The following is a 19,045-nucleotide window of genomic DNA, read 5'->3' as shown; positions in this document are numbered from 1 at the left end:
GTTCATTAGCACAAACAATTACTTAAAAGAGTAATGTGAATACGACAAACGACGGTCCACCTTATGATGCAATAAAACCCCAGCTGAGCACGTAAGCATGCGAGACATATTCGAGGGCTTGCATTCTTAATTAGTCCGTAGCATGATTCTGATTAAAGCCATCTCAAAGATTGATATGAAATGTTAAAATCTCAATGTGTGTCATACATAGCATGTTGCCCATTGTGTGCAATGTGATTATTTCTATACTCATGTTTACCGTGTGCTGTCTACTTATAAGATGACAATTATTAAGAGATACCGTAGACATGTCCTCTCGGAGATAATTATCAAAAAAAGTTCTAAGCCTATTCTGTAGAGGCTAATTCAATCATAAACATTTCAACTATGTCAAATTAATCCTAAATTTTTTAATGATTTGCCATTTTAATTCTAAACTTTTCAATTGTGTCATTTTAGTCCTAAACCTATTAATGATTTGTCAATTTAGTCATAAACTTATTATTTAGATATTTGGCTAGAAGAACTATATTGACAAATTGTCAAAAGATTTAGAACTAAATTAGCAAATCATCAATAGGTTTGGAATTAAATTGGCACAATTAAAAGCTTTCGAATTGAATTGGTCTCCACACAATAGGTTTATGTCTTTTTGGACAATTCTTCTTGTCATCTTGAACAACTCTTCGGATATATGGAATTGACAAATGGCGTAGTCGTTTGAACTACATTTTTTCCATAAGCATATTTATGAAATGAGAAATTATGACCTTGATTTATTCTACTAAAATAACATCTTTTGTCTATCACATCCTTCTCATTCTCGACTGTACTTTTGTTGAGATAAATGTAATATTTCGCCCAACAGATGATATTGGGATTTGTCCTATCTATCGGCAAAATTATCAAAATGATCTTAAACTTATTGCAATTATATCAATTTAGTCATAAACATTTTACATTTGCATTAATTCAATCCATCTAGCCAATTTTGACCAATCAACATTGACATGGTTGTTGGTTGTCCTACATGGGGCAACTGAGGCTGACATAGATAGTTTTAATAATATTTGCATATTTTTGAATATATATATATATATATATATATATATATATATATATATATATATTTTTTTTTTCCTTCTTCCTCTAGTAGGTCCTCGGAACTTGGCGACCTCATCGCCCTCACCTCTAGCTGACCATCAAGTTCCCGTGATTGGCTAGAGGATGAAGATGAAGGGAAGAAAAAGAAAGAAAGAGAAAAAAAGAATAATAAAAGAAAATAAAATAAATAAATAATAAAAATATTAAAAGTTGTCTATGTCAGCATCAATTGCATTGTATATGATGGGTAATGGCCTCGTTTGGTTCGACTTTGGAGAAATGGCATTTTTGTGAAGGTGGGAATGTTTGGATACTAAAAATGTGTATATTTTGCAAAGCAACTTTAGTTTAAAACGGAAAAGGAAAAAAGAGAAGAAAAGAAAAAGGGAGGAGATGCGGCTGGGTGGAGAGGGGAAAATCATGGGGGAGGTGGCTTGACAATGGTGTTGGTGCCGGTGGGGAGGCGACTAGTGGCGTGTGGAGGCGGTTGATGGCGGTGGCGGCGACAACCGGTTTGGGGGGGTCGCGCGACCTCGGGTGAAGTGGCTTCAAGTCGAGCGTCGCTCATGCGGCCTTGGGCGGCGTCGCCTGGTTCGCTCGACCTTGAGCGACCCAAGTGGCGCCCGAGGTCACCCAACCTCAAGCCACCTCACCTAAGGTTGCGCGACCTCGGGCGAGGCTTCCCAAATGGATTTGGCCCCTTGACAACCAGATCTGGCTGCTCACGGCTGAGCGCTGCCCATTGCGCCCATCGGCTGAGCTTCGCAGTGGAGTAGCAAGGCCGAAGAAGACAATGAATAGTGTCTTGTGAGGGCAAAAGAGGAAAACACAATCATAGTGAGGGCGATATTAGAAAGAAAAAAAAACTCATTAAACCTTATATCAAGCATTCCGAAATGCTAAAAGCCCAAAGCAGATCCCCACCTGCTTTGGGCTTTCAGCATTTCCAAGGCCAGCAGTTCGCCAATGTGACCTTAGAATGCTCAACCAAACACCTCATATTTTTCCCAAGGGGCTTTGGTGGCTCAAAGCCCTTTGGGAATACTGAACCAAACGGGGCCAAAGACCATGAGAGGCCTTTCACGAGTTGAACGGAGCTTGAAACACCAACGTGTGAAGCTATCACAAGATAACACACCCAAACGAAACAAGTAAAATGGAAAGCCATGATATTATCGAGGGTTCTTGTGCAACATAGTTGAACTGAGCAAGGGTCATTATTTATAGGTAAACTAACTTGCCTTGGTGCAAAAGCAATTCTTAACTCGTTTCGCTATGCCGGCAATTTTGCAACTCTTTTTGGTTCAAGATGGGGCTGACGGTTCAAGGGACAAATGCGTTTAGAACAAAAAAAGCTTAAGTGAGAAACCTCTGTCAACTCAGCTGAAATTTTGCCAATTGAGTGGAGGTGGTTTGTTTTGGCCTAGCCTAACCTCAAGCACGCAATAAGTAAGGTAAATTGACTTGATGTAAAAGCAATCTTGAACCGAGCAAGGGTCCTCCTCATTTTGCTATGCCTAGTCCGTTTTTATTTTCACGTCTTCATTTCTCCCTTTCTATTTCGATGCATGCTTACCGTGTCGGTATCGTGTTCATCTCATCTTTTTTTTTCCTTCCTTTAGTCATGGATAATAGTAAAAGGGCAATTTTGCAAACTCATTTATTGTGAGACTCTTTTTTGTTCGAAATAGGACTGGTGCTTTGAGGGGCAAATGCATTTACAACCCGACAAGCATGTAGAGTTAAGTGAAAAACATTCGTCAAACTTAGCTAAAATTTCAACAAATGCCAATTGAGTAGAAGTGAGTCTCAGACACCTAGAGTACCAAAACTTGGCACAAATATGACACGGATGTGACACGGAGGCACTTAAATGCCAAAAGTTAAGAAAGTGACACTTAAGTGTTAAGATAGGAGTAAAATGGATTTTCAATGGGTTTCACTAAAAGTTGGCGCTTAAGTTTTCATTTTTTTAAAAAAGTGACATTTAAGTGTCGGTTTCCCAATTTTGGAACTCTAATGCCCCCTCACACCAAGTTTTGACACTTAGGTTGTTCTTTACCGAGCAAACGTGGTTTATTTTGACCTAGACTAACCTAAAGAAAGCTATGAATTGTCTTTGGATTTAGGCTATGTTTACAAATGTGGACATTGTCCAATTGCAAACTCAACTGAAAATCAATAGAGGTGATGTGGGTATCCACTGTTGTAAAATTAAAGTAGAAGCTGATTGAGACCTTACAAATCAAGTTCATGTAAAATCACTAAAGAAATAAATGAGGAATAATCAAGGACCTCATATCAGAAATTTACGCTGTTCGGTCCAAGTATTAGTACCTAGTAATCGGAGAATCATAGTTAGAATTGCTCAAGGCGCTTGCATGCCAAGGGACAAGCAAACGACACATTAAGATGGTACCTTCAAGTATTTGGTAGGGAAAGCAGAATTTGGATCCTCGAAATGAAATTATGGAACTCACATTGCTGGAACCGGACAAGCCGGTCATAAGGTTCTAAGCAACACTGTTTGTGGTTGATAATGGTGAGTTACTTGTGCTAAAAATGACGGACTGTTATGTAGGCTTTTCCCATCTATACATAAATAGATAGATAGATAGAAGAGATCATGTATTTACTTAGCAATGATTTAATTATCTCTTTGGAACATAAGTTTATGATAATGTTATTAAGATAATATAGATAGGCCATTCATGCCTCCGGCCCCCTCCCAAAAAAGGGGATAGTAACATTTATCATTTGAATTAGATTTGTTTATAATAATGTTATTAAGATAATGAATGAAAGTAGAATGTCGCACATAACACAGCATCAATTTTATACTTGGATTCTCATGAGTGACATAATTTTCCTTATTTGATCAATTTTTTTATCACCTTGAAAATCAATGTCTTGGTCATTGCTATCAAATTCAAAAAATTAATCCTCTCATATAAAGTATGAACAGGCTCATAATTAAAAATGCTATAAGGATGGTCCATGATCATCGACATGGAAAAGCACATCACTTACGCCTACAAAACCATCACATTAGGATTCGATGGTCTTAACTGAATTTGAAATTGTAAGTCAACTTCGAAAGCAACACGACGGAGTATGGCCGCCACATCTAGAATAAGTTGTCAACTTAAGTAATTGCATTTAAGCGAGGAAAAAAATGAGACTAAACCCCAACAAGGCAAGTTAAAAGACAGAACGAGATATGATTGGAGTTCACTAATTAATAGAGTCTGCGTGCGTTCTGATGTCTAGTCAATCAATTTGCATTGAAATTAACGCAGGGTCTTGTATATAATAACCAAGATTAGAACTTTGAATTTGGGATTCCTTTACTATGTTTTCCATGCCATTCGGCCTTCTCCATTCACCAACCCATTTAAGCACTTAAATAATGTTATTGTAGGCTTGGCCCAACCTTGTTTGGGAGTACATTCTTTCTTTGTTCTTGTTTGGAAAAAAGAAAAAAGAAAAAAAAACAGATATATCTTCAGATTTGATGCTGGAGGATGACTGACTGTTGCGTTGGAGAATAATGTGTCCACTGACCAAGAGTCAACCTCAGCTCATTTTTTTGAGAAAATAAATAAATAGATACATCAAATCAACTCATTGTTTTCTTAGCTCTTGCGGTATCAAAAAGATTAATTTTCTTTCTGACAAGTCTTTTTGCGCCTTCTCTTCTCTCTTCTCTGCATGATCCAAACGTTCAAGCTAGCAGATCAAATCCTGGGTTTTCATCCCCAGAGAGGCAAATGAGTAGGTTGGTTGAAAGGCAATTATGCCGAGTGGACTAAAATCAAGTGGAATATTAAAAAGATACTGATTACATAAGCAATCTCCATTCAGAGCAAAATATGCTGTAAAGGAGAGATTAAGGCCGAGAAACACTATTTTCGGATGCAATTGCAAATCAGGTCTCGGCTACATCATCTTTTCGGATCGTCTCAATACTTATAAAGGTTGTAACAACGAACGTTTCCTAATTTACGAAGATATATAACAAAAACTCAGTAGAAATAAAAAAACTAAAGTCCCTATACTTAAATGTCGGAAAAAGCTATCATTGCCTGGCTTGATTGATCATGCTTTGAAGTTACTACAGAAGATGGACCACCCTTTTGTTCTGGACCACCCGAGAACAAGCCCTAGCCACTTCCTTCAGCATTGGCTTGACCCATTGCGACAAGGAGAGGGACCCGACCCCGTCACTTCAAAAGCGGGTCACCCCGCTTCGCATATGGACCTCCGAATGGCCAAGACTTTTGTAGATGATGATGGTGATTCTCTTTCTCGATTAGGAAACTAGGGGGACACATCTAATAATGTGGCCAATGGTGATGAGGCGAAAGGCTTCAAGGATTCTAGATGTTCAAACTAATTAGCAACGCGTTATGTGCTCAGAGATCTGATTTTAGCGCGTCTTTCGTGTAATTTTTGTTCATTCTTCGAAGTTTCATTGCGAAAAGTACGAGCTTATCCCAATGCCGACCAAGCCACGGGTCGTTGCCAGGGCGGACGGAATGAAAAATCGCGGAGCTATTATGTCCACATGCTCGAGAAACCCCAAAATTCAACAATCTTGTGATGTGGAAAGTATGTGGAGACAAACCAGGGTTTTAAGCTTCGCCATGAATGGTGCTGAGAGATTTTTTTTCTTTAGTTTCCTTTTTGTTGATTTATAGATTCGAGAGGTGGGGTCTTGGGACATTAGTGGATTTGAGTATTAGGTAATGCGCAAAAGCTATCTCTATTTGACAAATCGATATAATAATATATATTAAATCGGTTATATTTTCTAAGTAATATTATATTGGTATTGCAATTCATCACATACATGCTCTCATGTTTCTTACAAGTTTCGAGTTAAATTCATTTCATAAATAGTCGGGAGCAAAAATAACTTCAACATGATAGCTTTATTCCACATATTCATAGTTTTTTTTTACTCAATCTATTTATGTAAGTCTCCATGACAAATCAAACATCTAAACAATAAATGGATGCCTTCCAATATCGAGAAAAAAAATGGCAAAAATCTACAATTTTTTGTAAAAACAAGATATGCAGTACGAAATATCGATCGTTTTAATCAGTGAAATTCTTATTCTAGTTTAGCAATCCCAATTCACATAATGTTTCTAAGTTTCACGAGGTTGGCATATCTCGAATCATTCGGACAAAAGGTTGTTTCTCTGCCATTGCTTGGGGTCATTATCCAAATCCGCGTTTGCCTGATTTTGGCTTTATGGGGTTTTCGCTCGGAGCAAGATGACAAGCTTGGTCGGCATTATTCTATCAAGACAGTACTTTCTCTACAGAGGGCAAGGAAAGAGAAAGGGGGAATTAATAGCAAGCTTCGTGGTTAAGATTATCAACATCGGGACAGCAAATCAGAAAATCGGACGACAGTAGAGAGAGAGAGAGAGAGAGAGAAAGGGGATTTTGGTGAGTGTTTTGGCTTGGGGGGAATAGTTTTGTCCCGAAGATTCTGAAAATACCACAGCTTTAAGGCTTGATCTCGGCTTTTTCCCACACAGGAAAAAGCAAAGAACCCACGCAGGCCACAACCTTCGGTGGATCCCCCTTCGTGCCCGCGCCCCCTCTCGTCCCCTCGAAATCCGAATCCCAAGTTCAATTCTTCCTCTTTTTGTCTCATCGTAATGTCTTCCCTCTTTTCTTGAACAGCAACTGTGCTCTGTTTGTTATATCTCGCTAGGGTTTCTCGAAAGTCTGTTTTTTTTCCCTTCCCGTTTCTTTTTCTTTGGGTTTGATTGATCCGGGTCACCTCAAGGAGCTGACTTTACGTCTCTCGTGGGCTGTTTGTTCGTTTTGTCGAGTTGGGTCTTTCGCTAATCTTACCATCTTTGACCCGGAGAGGGGTTTCTATTGTTTTTGTCCCGGTATTCTTAGTGGGTGATGATGAGGAAGCTCGAGCTCTTCTGGGTCTACCTCTATGTCACGTGAATTGAGCCCGTCGAGTTGCTTATGGAGGAAATTTTAGCTTTGGATTGATTCTTTTTGGGTCTTGGTGGGAATTAGATGGCATTCTACCAACCGGTGCCTGGTTCTCCGTTCACCGGTTTTGGGGACACGACTTATACGAAGGTGTTTGTGGGGGGATTGGCATGGGAGACCCAGAGCGAGACTTTGATGCGCTATTTTGAGCAGTTTGGGGACATTCTTGAGGCCGTCGTTATCACTGACAAGAACACCGGCCGATCCAAAGGCTATGGATTTGTAAGTATTGATGTTCTGTAACTTGTGACGGCTTAGCTGTTGTTATATGGGGATGTCAGTATTATTTGTTGCTTCTCAGTGGGTGTGTTCCGGTTTTTTTTTTTTTTTTTCGGTTCAATATGATGGTGATGAGTTTATGGCTATCGTGTTTTTATTCTTGGATTGGATTTATATGGAGGTTAGGTGACATTCCGCGATCCTGAATCTGCGAGAAGAGCTTGTGAAAATCCCAGCCCAGTTATTGATGGCAGAAGGGCTAATTGCAATTTGGCTTCTCTCGGCCGGCCTCGGCCACCCCTTCCTTATGGTACTTTCTGTTTTGATCCACAGTACTACATGAATGTGAACATTGCATGGGCCTACTGCTTTGATTTAAGACTTGAATTGTTTATGCAGTGCCGTGTGGCACTTGATCTGGCATGACATGAGATGATCGAAGTTAGTTTCCTGTTAGTTGCTGTTGGAGTCTTGCATCCCAACAAGAACTTTTCGTATTGTAAGGGTACCAATTGTAGTAAGTAGAGAGCAAGCTAGGTTTACCACAAACTTCTATTAAAATTAATATATCCATTGATTTGATGAAAATCAGTGTTAAAACCAGTGGATCTATGCACCACTCAGTTGGCCTGTTCAAAGATGTAATTGTTCGATATAAGTTTCTGTGGACATTGGACCATAGTCAAAGTATGCTGAAAATCTGCATTTAGGGGGCGAGCGGTGAGAAAATTATAGTATGTGCCCTCAAAGTTTGTTAAATGACTGCCAAATGAGTTGTGAAATTTGGGATCTTGTATGTTGACCACAAAATAAATCCCTCAGATTGTGAGCCGCATGATGTGGCTCTTTAAACAAGTACGGGGAGCAGGGTCTTTGGGCATATTCATCAATTATGAGTTTTACAATGTACTGATGTTCGATTTGTGATATGCACTAATCACTTTTTAGACTTTCTAGTTTCTGTTTCTTAATCTAATGGATGCTTGTTTTATTGTCCTAGGGCGAATGAGACCTGTACCACCTCTGATTGGAAGTGTGCAGACTCCCAGGGGGAGCTACGTGGGGAGCCCTGTTTACCACCATCCAAGTTCTTATGGTTATCAGCCAGGATATGTTTATCCTCCTTATGGGTAAGTCCAAAGTCATGTCATTTCCTGGAAGAAACCTACAGTTATTAGTCCCAGCTAGAATTGGATGCTTGTGCTGCTGCACAATCTGGATTTCAAGAGATATAGCAATTAGCATACCATTCAGAAATTTCAAAATCAGAGATTAGATTTCATTGATCACATTCAAAATTGAAAATTGGGTGTACTTGAGTACATGGAGCATCTTCTTTTTTGTTTACTCAGAGAGATATTGTTTGAGCAAAGTTAAAGACATTACATCTCCCGGATTTTGATTGGAAGCTTTGTTCTTATCTTAAGATTGCCAAATTCATTCAACTTTTTTTCTGGCCACTTGCAGTATGAAGGACGGCATATTGATTTAACTGGTCAAATCGATGCCATCTTCAACATTATTTGACTGGAAAGATTCCTGTTGATGTAATACCTTGATGTGTCTATATCTTCTGAAGCGATTCAATCACTTTCTTTACTGCAGGTACACTACATATGGGCCTGAAGTTGTCTTTCCACAGGTTAATACCAGTATCCTTATCGCCGAAATTTCAACTTTTCTTAGAAGTTGTAGCATAAAAGTTTTTAGAATCCCATATCGAGCTCTCTGATATGAGTTTACTTACTTCCTCTTCTATATTGCAGGGCGTCTATAATCCTTACATGGCCCAGCATTACCTACAAATGTACGGGGCACCATCCACAGATAACAGTGACGTATACTCATTTGGGCAATCAGGTCATCTACCTCCGGGTAATCATGGGTATACGATGTTTCGTGGTTATCGGATGCCAGGTCAGCATATTATGCAACTTGGGGACCCAATATAACTGGAGGAACTACTGCTGCAGTTCCGACCATTCAAAATGCCTTACCCTACTGGTATATTTATTTCTCACTCTCTCTTCTAAGTCAACAAAGTGATCTTTCTGGAGTTCCTATGATGTCAGGAATACACATCGTTATGATGATATTGGGGTTGCTCAACAATGCCTTTCTATTGAGACCTTCCACTCCAACACTTAAATTTACCTGTTGCTTTTATTTAGGTTTAATTTTTTAGCAAGTCATCTTGACTATAAAGGTTTGTCAATTAACTGGTTTTTTAGGGTGAGCATGATGCATTGGCCTTGCTTACTAAATTACACCTTACCAGGTGTCATGATATGTTGACCTCTCTTGTGGCCTAGCTTCCACTTGTGTGATATTGCTGTCTGCATCTCTGAGTAGAATGAATGGTGCAGAAGAGAAACTTTTGGTTGATAGCACAAATGCAATATAAAAATGTATATGTACATGTAGTAGAGGTTGGCACAGAAAGTCAGAAGTCGCTTGATTCTCTTCTTAGGAAAATGCATCTACCTCTCCTAATCCAATGGAAGCCCTTTTACTGCCACTCACATGCACACACATGTATACATGCAGACTGATGGCAACCGAATTCCTGCTTTTATAATTAGCAGCTTAATGCTGAATGGTGAACAAGAAAAGACTGCCTTATCCTGTTCTGTTGGGCAATAATCATGTGCTAACTCGATCTGTGTTTCCTACTTCATTCAACTACTTGCAATGACTGAAATTTTTAGATGTGCTTAACTTTAATTGTGTGAGCTTCCTTGTGTCGGCCAGGTATAGTAGCACCTGCTCCTGGACAGACCCAGATGAGACTACCAACTCATTCTCCTCAGTTCACTAACACTTCTGATCAAACGACTGGTTGAGGGGAGGTCAAAGGTCATAATGTTAGGTAGAGTTCATACACGTAGCTTTATCTTCCTCGTAACATTTTGGGTATATCACTGGTGGAGCTGTCATGTGAACCCTTTTGCAGGTAATCCTTAGATTGCAGCAGGACTTAGAGCAGCAGCTCTGCTACTTGAGTGGCAAGCTTCAAATCTAGCCTTGCAAGTTGTCATATTTGCATTCTAGAGGTAACTATGAATGTTCTCATTACCTTGTTAGAAAATGGAATAGATGTGGCAATCTAAAGCAGATTTAAAAAGGAGTTGAACTGGAAAAGAAAATGCGCATGCTTTACATACTCTCTAGGATGAATATCCTAACATCAAAGTTTTGCTAGAAATGTTTGCTTAACACAATATGCTCAGTTACGTTTCTGAACTGGTACTTATTTGCTGGTCTCTACTATAATATTATATCAAGAGCTCATCTTTCGCTTGTAAGGCTTGGGTTACATGTGAGATGGGAGGTTAGCCATTTTTGGACTTGGGAACAAAACAACTGCACCCGCAAATTGGAAGTGTCTGATTACCGTTGCATGTCGTTGTTTCTTTGCTCAACCTGAATGTCTTTAAAAGTTATTTTCTTTCTGGCTCAGCATCGATGATCTAGTGATGCCTTACCATTTTCTTATGATTGTCCAGCACAATGTGGTTAAAGCCATACTTGCAAAGGGTGATTATAAATTTGTGACTGTTTCTTGCAGGTACCTTTGTCATATCCACCAAAATTCCACCTAAGTCAGTTGTAAGATGTTTCGAGTCAGTGAAAGGGCAATGGGTTGCTTTTTCATCTGTGTCTGTCAAGGGCTGAAGCCAAGCGGCAGAGCAAGATCAACGCTGTTTGCCGGAACATAATTTCCGGCAGTACCATGTAAATAATGTAAATTTGTAAATGCTGTACCAAAGAATCAAGATATGATTCTTTAATTGTGTCAACCCTAGGCACGGGTTCTTGGTCAATTCTTAGTTTGTATGATATCTCCAATGACTTTGTTAATAAAAATTCTATCATTTCTGACTCAAAAAGCATGTTTTGAGCAGTAGCGCGTGACGATACAGTGGGTACCAGCTTTTCCTTGCCATGGTGATGCTCATTCTCTCCTTTGCCTTCTTGGCTAATTGTGTTTTATTGACTCAAATTGCAAACCTTCAACTCAATACCTATGTATATAAATAAGAGGTAGTTTGGTAGACAAGAACCCATAAGATGGGAGAAAATTTCTGGCTCATATGATACAGTGGCAGCACTGTCACATTATGTTTCACAACATTACATTATCATCTCAACTTCTATTCGAGACCAAAATTTTAACACTGTAGAACTACAATGCCAGAGTTACCACCACAAATTTGGTTCCGAGCAAAATGACTCGATACGGTCGTTCCAGTACGACCCATACGATGTGGGCAGCACTATCTTCCGGCTTCTGAAAGAATTGGTGACCATCAACTGATTTCACAATGACTCCGGACTGGTAGATGGTCTTATCCTCGACGGCATTCGTACAAGCTCATCTAGTCCACTGCCGAACCTGTACATCGAGGACTGCTTCGGTGTAATGGACATCTTATTCAACGCATAGTCAAATTCTTCCATATCAATATCTCGCTCGTCAAAACTTGTAGCCATTCCGTCGCCTCTGTTCTCCACTGCGCCATCAACAGACTCTTCTCCATCTTCGTCGCTGCTACCTTCCGCATCTTCGTCTTCGTCTTCATCGTCATCATACGTAGTTTTGACCATTGACCAAAATATGAAGTTTGGCCGGATGAATCTGCAGAATACATGTTTCAAAGAGAAAAGTATGGTCAGCACTCCTTTCCCCCTTCCCCTATAGTTACATGTTAAAAGACGGTGTAGTTAACAGTCCCCACGCTGGTAGCTATCCCTTGGAAAGTTGAAATCACAGTACGACAGAAAATTTAGATCTCATTAAATTCAATTCTAACATCAAGAATTTGCACTTAAGACAAAAGATTCTATTTCATGCAGAAACCCTTAGCCCTTTCATTATTCTTAACACTACCATTCTACTAACACATGGAAGCATTCCAGTAATTAGCATAGACAGGTTTCGTGTTCTCCAACCAAATCCAACAATAAAGAGCACATTACAAACAGATGCCAGCCTGAAACTGATTGTAGCAACCATGCAAAAAGCACATCCTTTGATGTAACTCTTACATTTTCTTGAAGTCAGCCACAGTAGGCAAATCACTTCTTAGTTGGATATTCAAAACCAAACAAAATATACCCGTTGACATGCACTCACATTCTTTTGGCCCATAATTACTAATTTGCAAAACTTTTAAGGCAAGAGAATGAACCTGTCACTTTTCTTCAATAAACACGGGTCAAAAGGAAAGAACGTGTCTAGCCTCTCCAGTCCACCAAAAGCCCTTGAAAGTTCAGTCTCCAGGATGTCATCAGAGATAGATGTCTTAGACACCGTAAAAAGCCTAGCTGCTCTTGCCTGTTTAAGAAATTCCCCCACTACAGATGGGAGGCATACCTGTAAGAAGATGAGAAAAGCTGAGGCTGTAAGTCAAGGATGAAAAAAGCTAATGTAAGGTTGGAAAAAATTCTTGTAAAGAATAATATGTCGAATGCTTTTGATGGTAATTGCAAATTCAAAAGAGAGAAAAATGCATAAAAAAAGTTCTAAAAAGTCAGAAGAAATTATCATTAACGGCAAATCTATAATTATATAAGATAGCAAAGCTCACCTTCAATGGATCAGTTTGTGCTTTAGGATTGTTTCTATCGGCATAAGGAAAAGCTGTGACTTCAGCCGTGGAATGCTCATCATTGACCACATTCGAAAGCAAAAGCACATACATAATAGCCTGTGATATAGAAAGCGAATGCATCAGCACTTCCACCTAACATTCTTTCCTGTTACACATCATCACAAAGAGATTTGGTCCAAAGACCCCAGACAGTCGGACTGAATTTTTTTCCTCAAAAAGACAAGGTTGTCTCAGCAAAAAGCTCTATCAGTGCAAATGTGGCAGAACAACGGCTGTAATACTAAGCCATTGATGATTATCCCCATAAAAAAACTTCTTCATGCATACCAAGCCAGATGAGCGTTCAAAATTTCCAATTGTCAGGAGACAGGAAAAAACATCGGTTGATAAACACACATTTTCATAAAAGGCTCCTTCTAAAATAATATATGCATAAAGGCACTCATTTGTCCTAATAACAAAAAAAACTAATCTTAATCTCAACTTGCAATCTAACTAAGATATGATGTTACCTGGCAGCCAGCATAGAAAACTTCGATGAGCTAGTGGATTAACGTCCTCATCCTGAACTTTGCAATAGTCAAACACCAATCAACCAACCTGAGGTATTAATAGTCAGCAGAATAAATTCATCAACAAATCATCTTCACATAGAACTACAGTTATACCAAAAGCTCTCTCATGGGAGCCTCTAACAGAAATTTGCATATATTTAGCAATCATAACCTTTTCAACATTGTAGTAATGTAACTGGTAGAGAGAAACTTTCCGCGGGACAGATAGCTAGCAAGATATGCAACTGCACTCATCCTGCAAAAGACGGGATATAAAATCAATACCTAGAGCAAGAAGCTTTAAACAGTAACTGCCAAGTTCAATAAATATACCAACAAGATGTTAATCTTAACACCAGTCTAACTCTTCAAAAGAAAACGATATCGAGATCATTCATAGGTCAAAGAAAACCATAACGTTGGGCATCCATGGCAAGCTATACTATTTGTTGTGTATAAAAAAAGGATATAATTTTTAGATAACAGTGCACACCATTCGAAGTGAACTAACGATGTGGCATTGCAATGGAACTTCAAAGGATAGGCTATATTACCTTGTATTTGGCGGGTGATCATGGCAAACAAAAATATCTAGAAGCATTCGAGCAAATCTCACACCACAGTTCTCAGGATCCAGCGTGCAGGCATAGAACATCACAAACTGCACTATGCAGAGTTGATACAGCTCAGAAAGGGAGTAATGAAAAGCCTGTTTCTGTAAATAAATCTGGAAGCATGTGCTCATTACCTGTGAAAACTTGGACTTGTATGCATTCAGAACAGTGATTCGAAAAGAATGAAGAAGAGTCTCGAACACCTACTCAACAAAAGATTAACAAAAGATCAACATACCAGATTAAAAAGTTCAGAACATTGGCGGACCAAAACCCAATTATAGTCAGCAAGAATTTATTAGAGTCCAGATAAAACCTCAAGCAACCGGCCACGCCCTTGACAGGATTCCAGATACTCAAAAGTCAACACCAACAAGCTATCCAATTTCTCAGCAATTATATTTCCTCGCAGACTGCTTCTGCTTAAATGCTTTCCTGGAAGCTGCACAAGTAGCTTAGTCACATAAGGTGAGACTATTGATCAAACCTATATAGCTGTAAAAACCCAAAAGAAGGATAGATATTGAAGGTAATGGAAACCATGGATCAGTATTCATTGCACAATGCAACATCATATCCCACAAAAGGCGCATGACTACCCTACCATGAACCAAGAACCTCTGTCAACCAAGAACATTCGTCAGCCAATTCCTGTTGGGAACTTACAGGTTAGGCTGGTGACCCCTATGCATGTTACCTATTTTATAGTTCATAATTACACAGAAACAGAATCCATTATAAACTTTCTAAAGGTCAAATTTTGAAAGAAAGCATGAATCTTTTGCTTAAAGTTTTCCATGCATAGCGTCTGAGATGAGGAGTTCATGTGCACTTGCAATTGCCTTAAGGACCTCAATTGTATAGCCACACTCGGACAATTTTAATAACTAAGGCTGAAATGCCCTACGGTACATGACAGATCAACATATACAACTAATCTGATTCATTCACAATATCCTCTGAGATTTCACTATGCATATCAAATATAACTGGAGTGAATCCACAATAACCTGATCCAGTCAAATCTGTAATGCTATCTCACCTCACCACCTTCGTCATTCCAGTCCTCTTCATCTTCTTCCAAATCTTCTAATTCCATCTCAAAAATGCCTTTGCTAGAGTCTTCTTGTAGAATATCCTCCCACCCGATCTCCAACTAAAGATAGTGGAAAATTGTATTAACATCAAGCAAACCCTTCAATAGGAGTATCAACAATGGAACTGTACTATGCTTACATCCAAATCTAATAGTCTGTCCACTACCGCCGTAAACATTGTGCTCCCAACAAGTTGTCCCATACTACCACTCTCCAGCTTGAACATGTTCTCCACATATGTCATGATGACCTACAAATGAATAAGGTTTATCTTCACATACCTTACCAAAATCAATGAGCTAACTGAAGCACCATCATCCTACTTGAGGGAAGGTTGTGTTCATTAATCAGCAAAAGTCAGAGCAGGGTCTCATTAAGCCACATCAAAACATGGAAACATAAAATATTAAAAGAAACAAATGAAAGAAAGCACTACAATTTTCACCAAGGACAAAGCAAAAGGTTGCAAATCAAAAGATAACACATACAAAATACGACATATGATTCCATATAGAAGTGACAAATATAAGCGACTAGACTGGTGACATTGAGAATATGCGTTGAGCTTTTTTTTGATATTCTCTTTTCAAAAGCTTTATTATCAAAACCTGCCAATTGGTGAAGGTAATCTAGAAGTTGATGCATCACTTTCAATCAAAGTGATATTATACCACGAAGATTCAATCAACCAAGTAACAGGTTCATATATATCAAAAAGCATCCCAACTTAGTGGTGTTAGTTGACATCAGCATTCTAAAGGAAACTGAACTCACAGCTTCATTATCATATTGCCTTGGCATTCTTTGGACGACTAATGACAATAATCTCATGGGAGCAAGAGGAACCAAATGACCAATACTTTCTAGAGCTGAATGAACCGAGAAAGAACTTGGTCTTTTCTTGAAGAGCCCCGTGGCTGCTTTAACAGGGCCAGGTACGAATATGGTGGGACAAAATTCCTATAAGCATATCCAAGCAGAATCGACATATTTTCACTTGAAGCAGCCTGCTCCAGAATAAAATCACAAAAGAAAAGGAAAATAAATGAGACCAGGCCGAGCTAAATTGTTTACTATGGAAAGCCAACAACAGACCAAATTTTCATACCAGAGATATGATTAAGTCAACCACGCATCCATGACTTCAGGTCCATAATTCCATGCTCATTCCAAATATCTGAACATAAATCCATTCTTCAGAAAGCCACTTATGAGAATAAGATCAAAGTAGATGAACATATCATTGATTACTTACAGAAGAAAGAAGAGACTCGTGATGCACCACATCTATGCAGGAAACTGTACCTGATAGCGCCTTTAAACAAGTCTATCGAACAAATGATTTGCAACAATTCAAAATCCCACGTAGGCAAATCAACAATAAGAGGTAAGCATTAGACAAAGGAAAGAAGATAAATGTACAGGGAAACCTACCACTAGCAGAGCCACCTCATCAGGCGAAAGTCGTTCTCTGTGATGCATGACCCCAATGAGCTCATCATAACACTATCACCCTGAACCAACGGATTTGAGAAATCTCATTAAGATACCAATAAAGCAGCATATTTCAGCATGCTTGACCTCAGAAAATTAAACATGACCAGATCATCATTCCATCTGGAAGAGCAAAAGGAGGAGAAGGGCAGTGAAAACATCAGAGCAAAGGTAGCAGACCACAGTCTACTGATTCGCAGGCTTACCAAAAGACACTGACTTCAGAGCAGTCTAACGTGATAAACCAACTCATTGTCAGTGAAATTAACGTCCTCCATCTCAAGAAACCCAGCCTTTCGTTGGCCAACTCCACGCCCATGGTATTCGACTCAGACCAACTTAGCTACACTTAATTCAGCAGGACTGGGGGCTAATAAATTATTCAACCTGAAAAGGAAAGGCAAAGAAATTATTCACCATACACGAAAATTCAACTCTTTCCTTCAACCCAATTACTGAATTCCATCAAGCATTCATCGAGCAAAGCCTCTACCAAATCGCCAGCACAATTCATACGCAACAGCGCGAGCACGACATTCTTCTCTTTGGTATAAATGACTTCAGATACAGCTGACTCAAACACATACATAAGCAAATTAGCCGCACTCAGCAAAACTAGTTCCCAGAAAGTTACACTGACCATCTCCGCATCCATCGCACAACAGGCCAAACACTAAACTACCTGTCCAGGAGCTGAAAACGAATGCGAGGAACTTCCCGGAAAAACGAGAAAAAAAGTCAGTACATACAAAAGGAAGCGTCGACGAATTTCACGGAAACTCCGCTTCGACGCCGACCAGGGCCGCCGCCGTGCCGGGGACGCCGCCGTACGAAGTGGGTCCGATCGCGCTGCGCCGGCGAGGCTCTCGCTTCGCTCTCTTCCTCGCTGTCGGCCGCCGAAGCTCGAGGTCGGAGGAGGGTTTGGGAGCAAAGAGGCCTCGGAAAGGAAGGCGAAAGGTTATGTTTTATATACGTTGAGAATTTTGTTATTTGCGCCGGTCCTCGAAGTTCCGTGTATTTCCGCCAAGCGCCACGTTAGCAAGGCCGCCGCTTGGCGAAGAAACCTTTCATACTTCAAAGAACTCAGGAGTCCAGGGCTCGAGTTTTGGATTATAGCATCGCAATATTGGATCGAAAATACTTTGATCTCATAGATAATATTTCAATTATTAGATCGTCGTCGATTTCTAATTCGGGCTAGTGCCAAAAACATCATTTACATGCTCCCGAACGTTCCGTACAATTTTCTTTATATTGTCATCGAAATAACGTATTTCATGAGCTAGATTTAATTTCTCGTAATTTTGTCATCTTAGCGAATATTGATGATGGACTTTCATTTTATAATTACCTTTGAGAGCAATGCATAACATCTAATTTGCAATGGGACCAATCGTTCTCCTCGCAATGAGCTTTTTTTTTTTTTATTACTTGTGCTTTCAATTAGGATTAGTAATTACCTAAAAAGAAGCCTCCATATTAATGTTACAAATTAGCAATTATTGAATATAACATGTTATGCAACTCTTCTTATTAAGTATCTTCTTGAAATATCTATATCGTATTCTCTTAATGTCGCAATAATGTTGTCGAATAGTATTTCCTCGTGTCATAAAATATAGGTAATTAGGAATTTTTCTTAATGTCAAAGCCCTTGTATTCTACGCATGATATAAATAGACTTTACGCACACACTACGCGCATTGTCAATCATATTATTATTATTACGTGTACCCTCCTATGCCATGATTTTTGTGTGTGTTAATTTTGAAAGTGCAATTAACGAAGTGATTATAAGTTCGAACGGGTTCGGCCCATCAGTTCTTTCATGGTCCCATTGCAATCCAATAGAAAAGCCCAAAAGTGCCCAAAGGTGATAAGCCCATGATAATGATTCTTTTCCTTCTTCTTTTTCGTCATCCATTGATTTTAGGGAAAAAGTCACAAAAAAATACTAAACTATGCTTACCATGACACATTTATTCAAACTTTTCTCTAACACAAAAAAATCTCAAATTCATATTGATATGATACATGTATGATGCATTTACCCCAATTTTTATGACACCCAAAACCTTAAACTCGTATCCATATAGTACATTTACATCAAAATTTGTGCCAAATATGTTATAAGAGTACAAATTTGGGGTTTTTGATATCATAAAAAAAAAAAAATTGTTTTGTGTCACCAAAAAATTTGAGGTGGATATGTCATACATGTATAAATTTGGAGTTTTTATATCACAAAGAAAATCCGAGATAAACATGTCACAATAAACATAATCAAGTGCTCTTGTTAGTTTTTTCCTTTCATT

At 39.0% G+C, this 19,045-nt stretch overlaps 2 protein-coding genes across 2 annotated transcripts; one reads left to right on the top strand and one right to left on the bottom strand.

The window, feature by feature from the left end:
• The first annotated feature begins 6,461 nt into the window (after positions 1 to 6,461).
• Positions 6,462 to 11,246, top strand: LOC104422861 (RNA-binding protein 24-A). The gene is made up of 8 exons (XM_018864078.2): positions 6,462 to 7,359; positions 7,543 to 7,666; positions 8,357 to 8,486; positions 8,962 to 8,998; positions 9,123 to 9,360; positions 10,108 to 10,225; positions 10,310 to 10,409; positions 10,925 to 11,246. Exons 1-5 carry the CDS (start codon positions 7,162 to 7,164, stop codon positions 9,306 to 9,308), a joined length of 675 nt encoding a protein of 224 aa, XP_018719623.2. The 5' UTR covers positions 6,462 to 7,161; the 3' UTR covers positions 9,309 to 9,360; positions 10,108 to 10,225; positions 10,310 to 10,409; positions 10,925 to 11,246.
• Positions 11,247 to 11,625: 379 nt separating this feature from the next.
• LOC120288830 (RNA polymerase I-specific transcription initiation factor rrn3-like) lies at positions 11,626 to 16,736 on the bottom strand. Its single transcript, XM_039302997.1, is given in 19 exon segments — positions 11,626 to 11,995; positions 12,549 to 12,733; positions 12,948 to 12,958; positions 12,961 to 13,048; positions 13,050 to 13,067; positions 13,484 to 13,507; positions 13,509 to 13,555; positions 13,558 to 13,571; positions 13,698 to 13,781; positions 14,080 to 14,186; positions 14,274 to 14,342; positions 14,456 to 14,581; positions 15,182 to 15,295; positions 15,376 to 15,486; positions 16,011 to 16,114; positions 16,117 to 16,131; positions 16,401 to 16,413; positions 16,492 to 16,563; positions 16,671 to 16,736. Coding segments are annotated over 19 exon segments (1,569 nt in total). The 5' UTR covers positions 16,719 to 16,736; the 3' UTR covers positions 11,626 to 11,676.
• Positions 16,737 to 19,045: the final 2,309 nt, after the last annotated feature.

The sequence above is a fragment of the Eucalyptus grandis genome, chromosome 10 (genome assembly GCF_016545825.1).
Source record: "Eucalyptus grandis isolate ANBG69807.140 chromosome 10, ASM1654582v1, whole genome shotgun sequence".
In the NCBI taxonomy this organism is placed as follows: domain Eukaryota; kingdom Viridiplantae; phylum Streptophyta; class Magnoliopsida; order Myrtales; family Myrtaceae; genus Eucalyptus; species Eucalyptus grandis.
The sequence above is the reverse complement of the archived record's forward strand: the minus strand, read 5'-3'. Positions and strand labels throughout refer to the sequence as shown.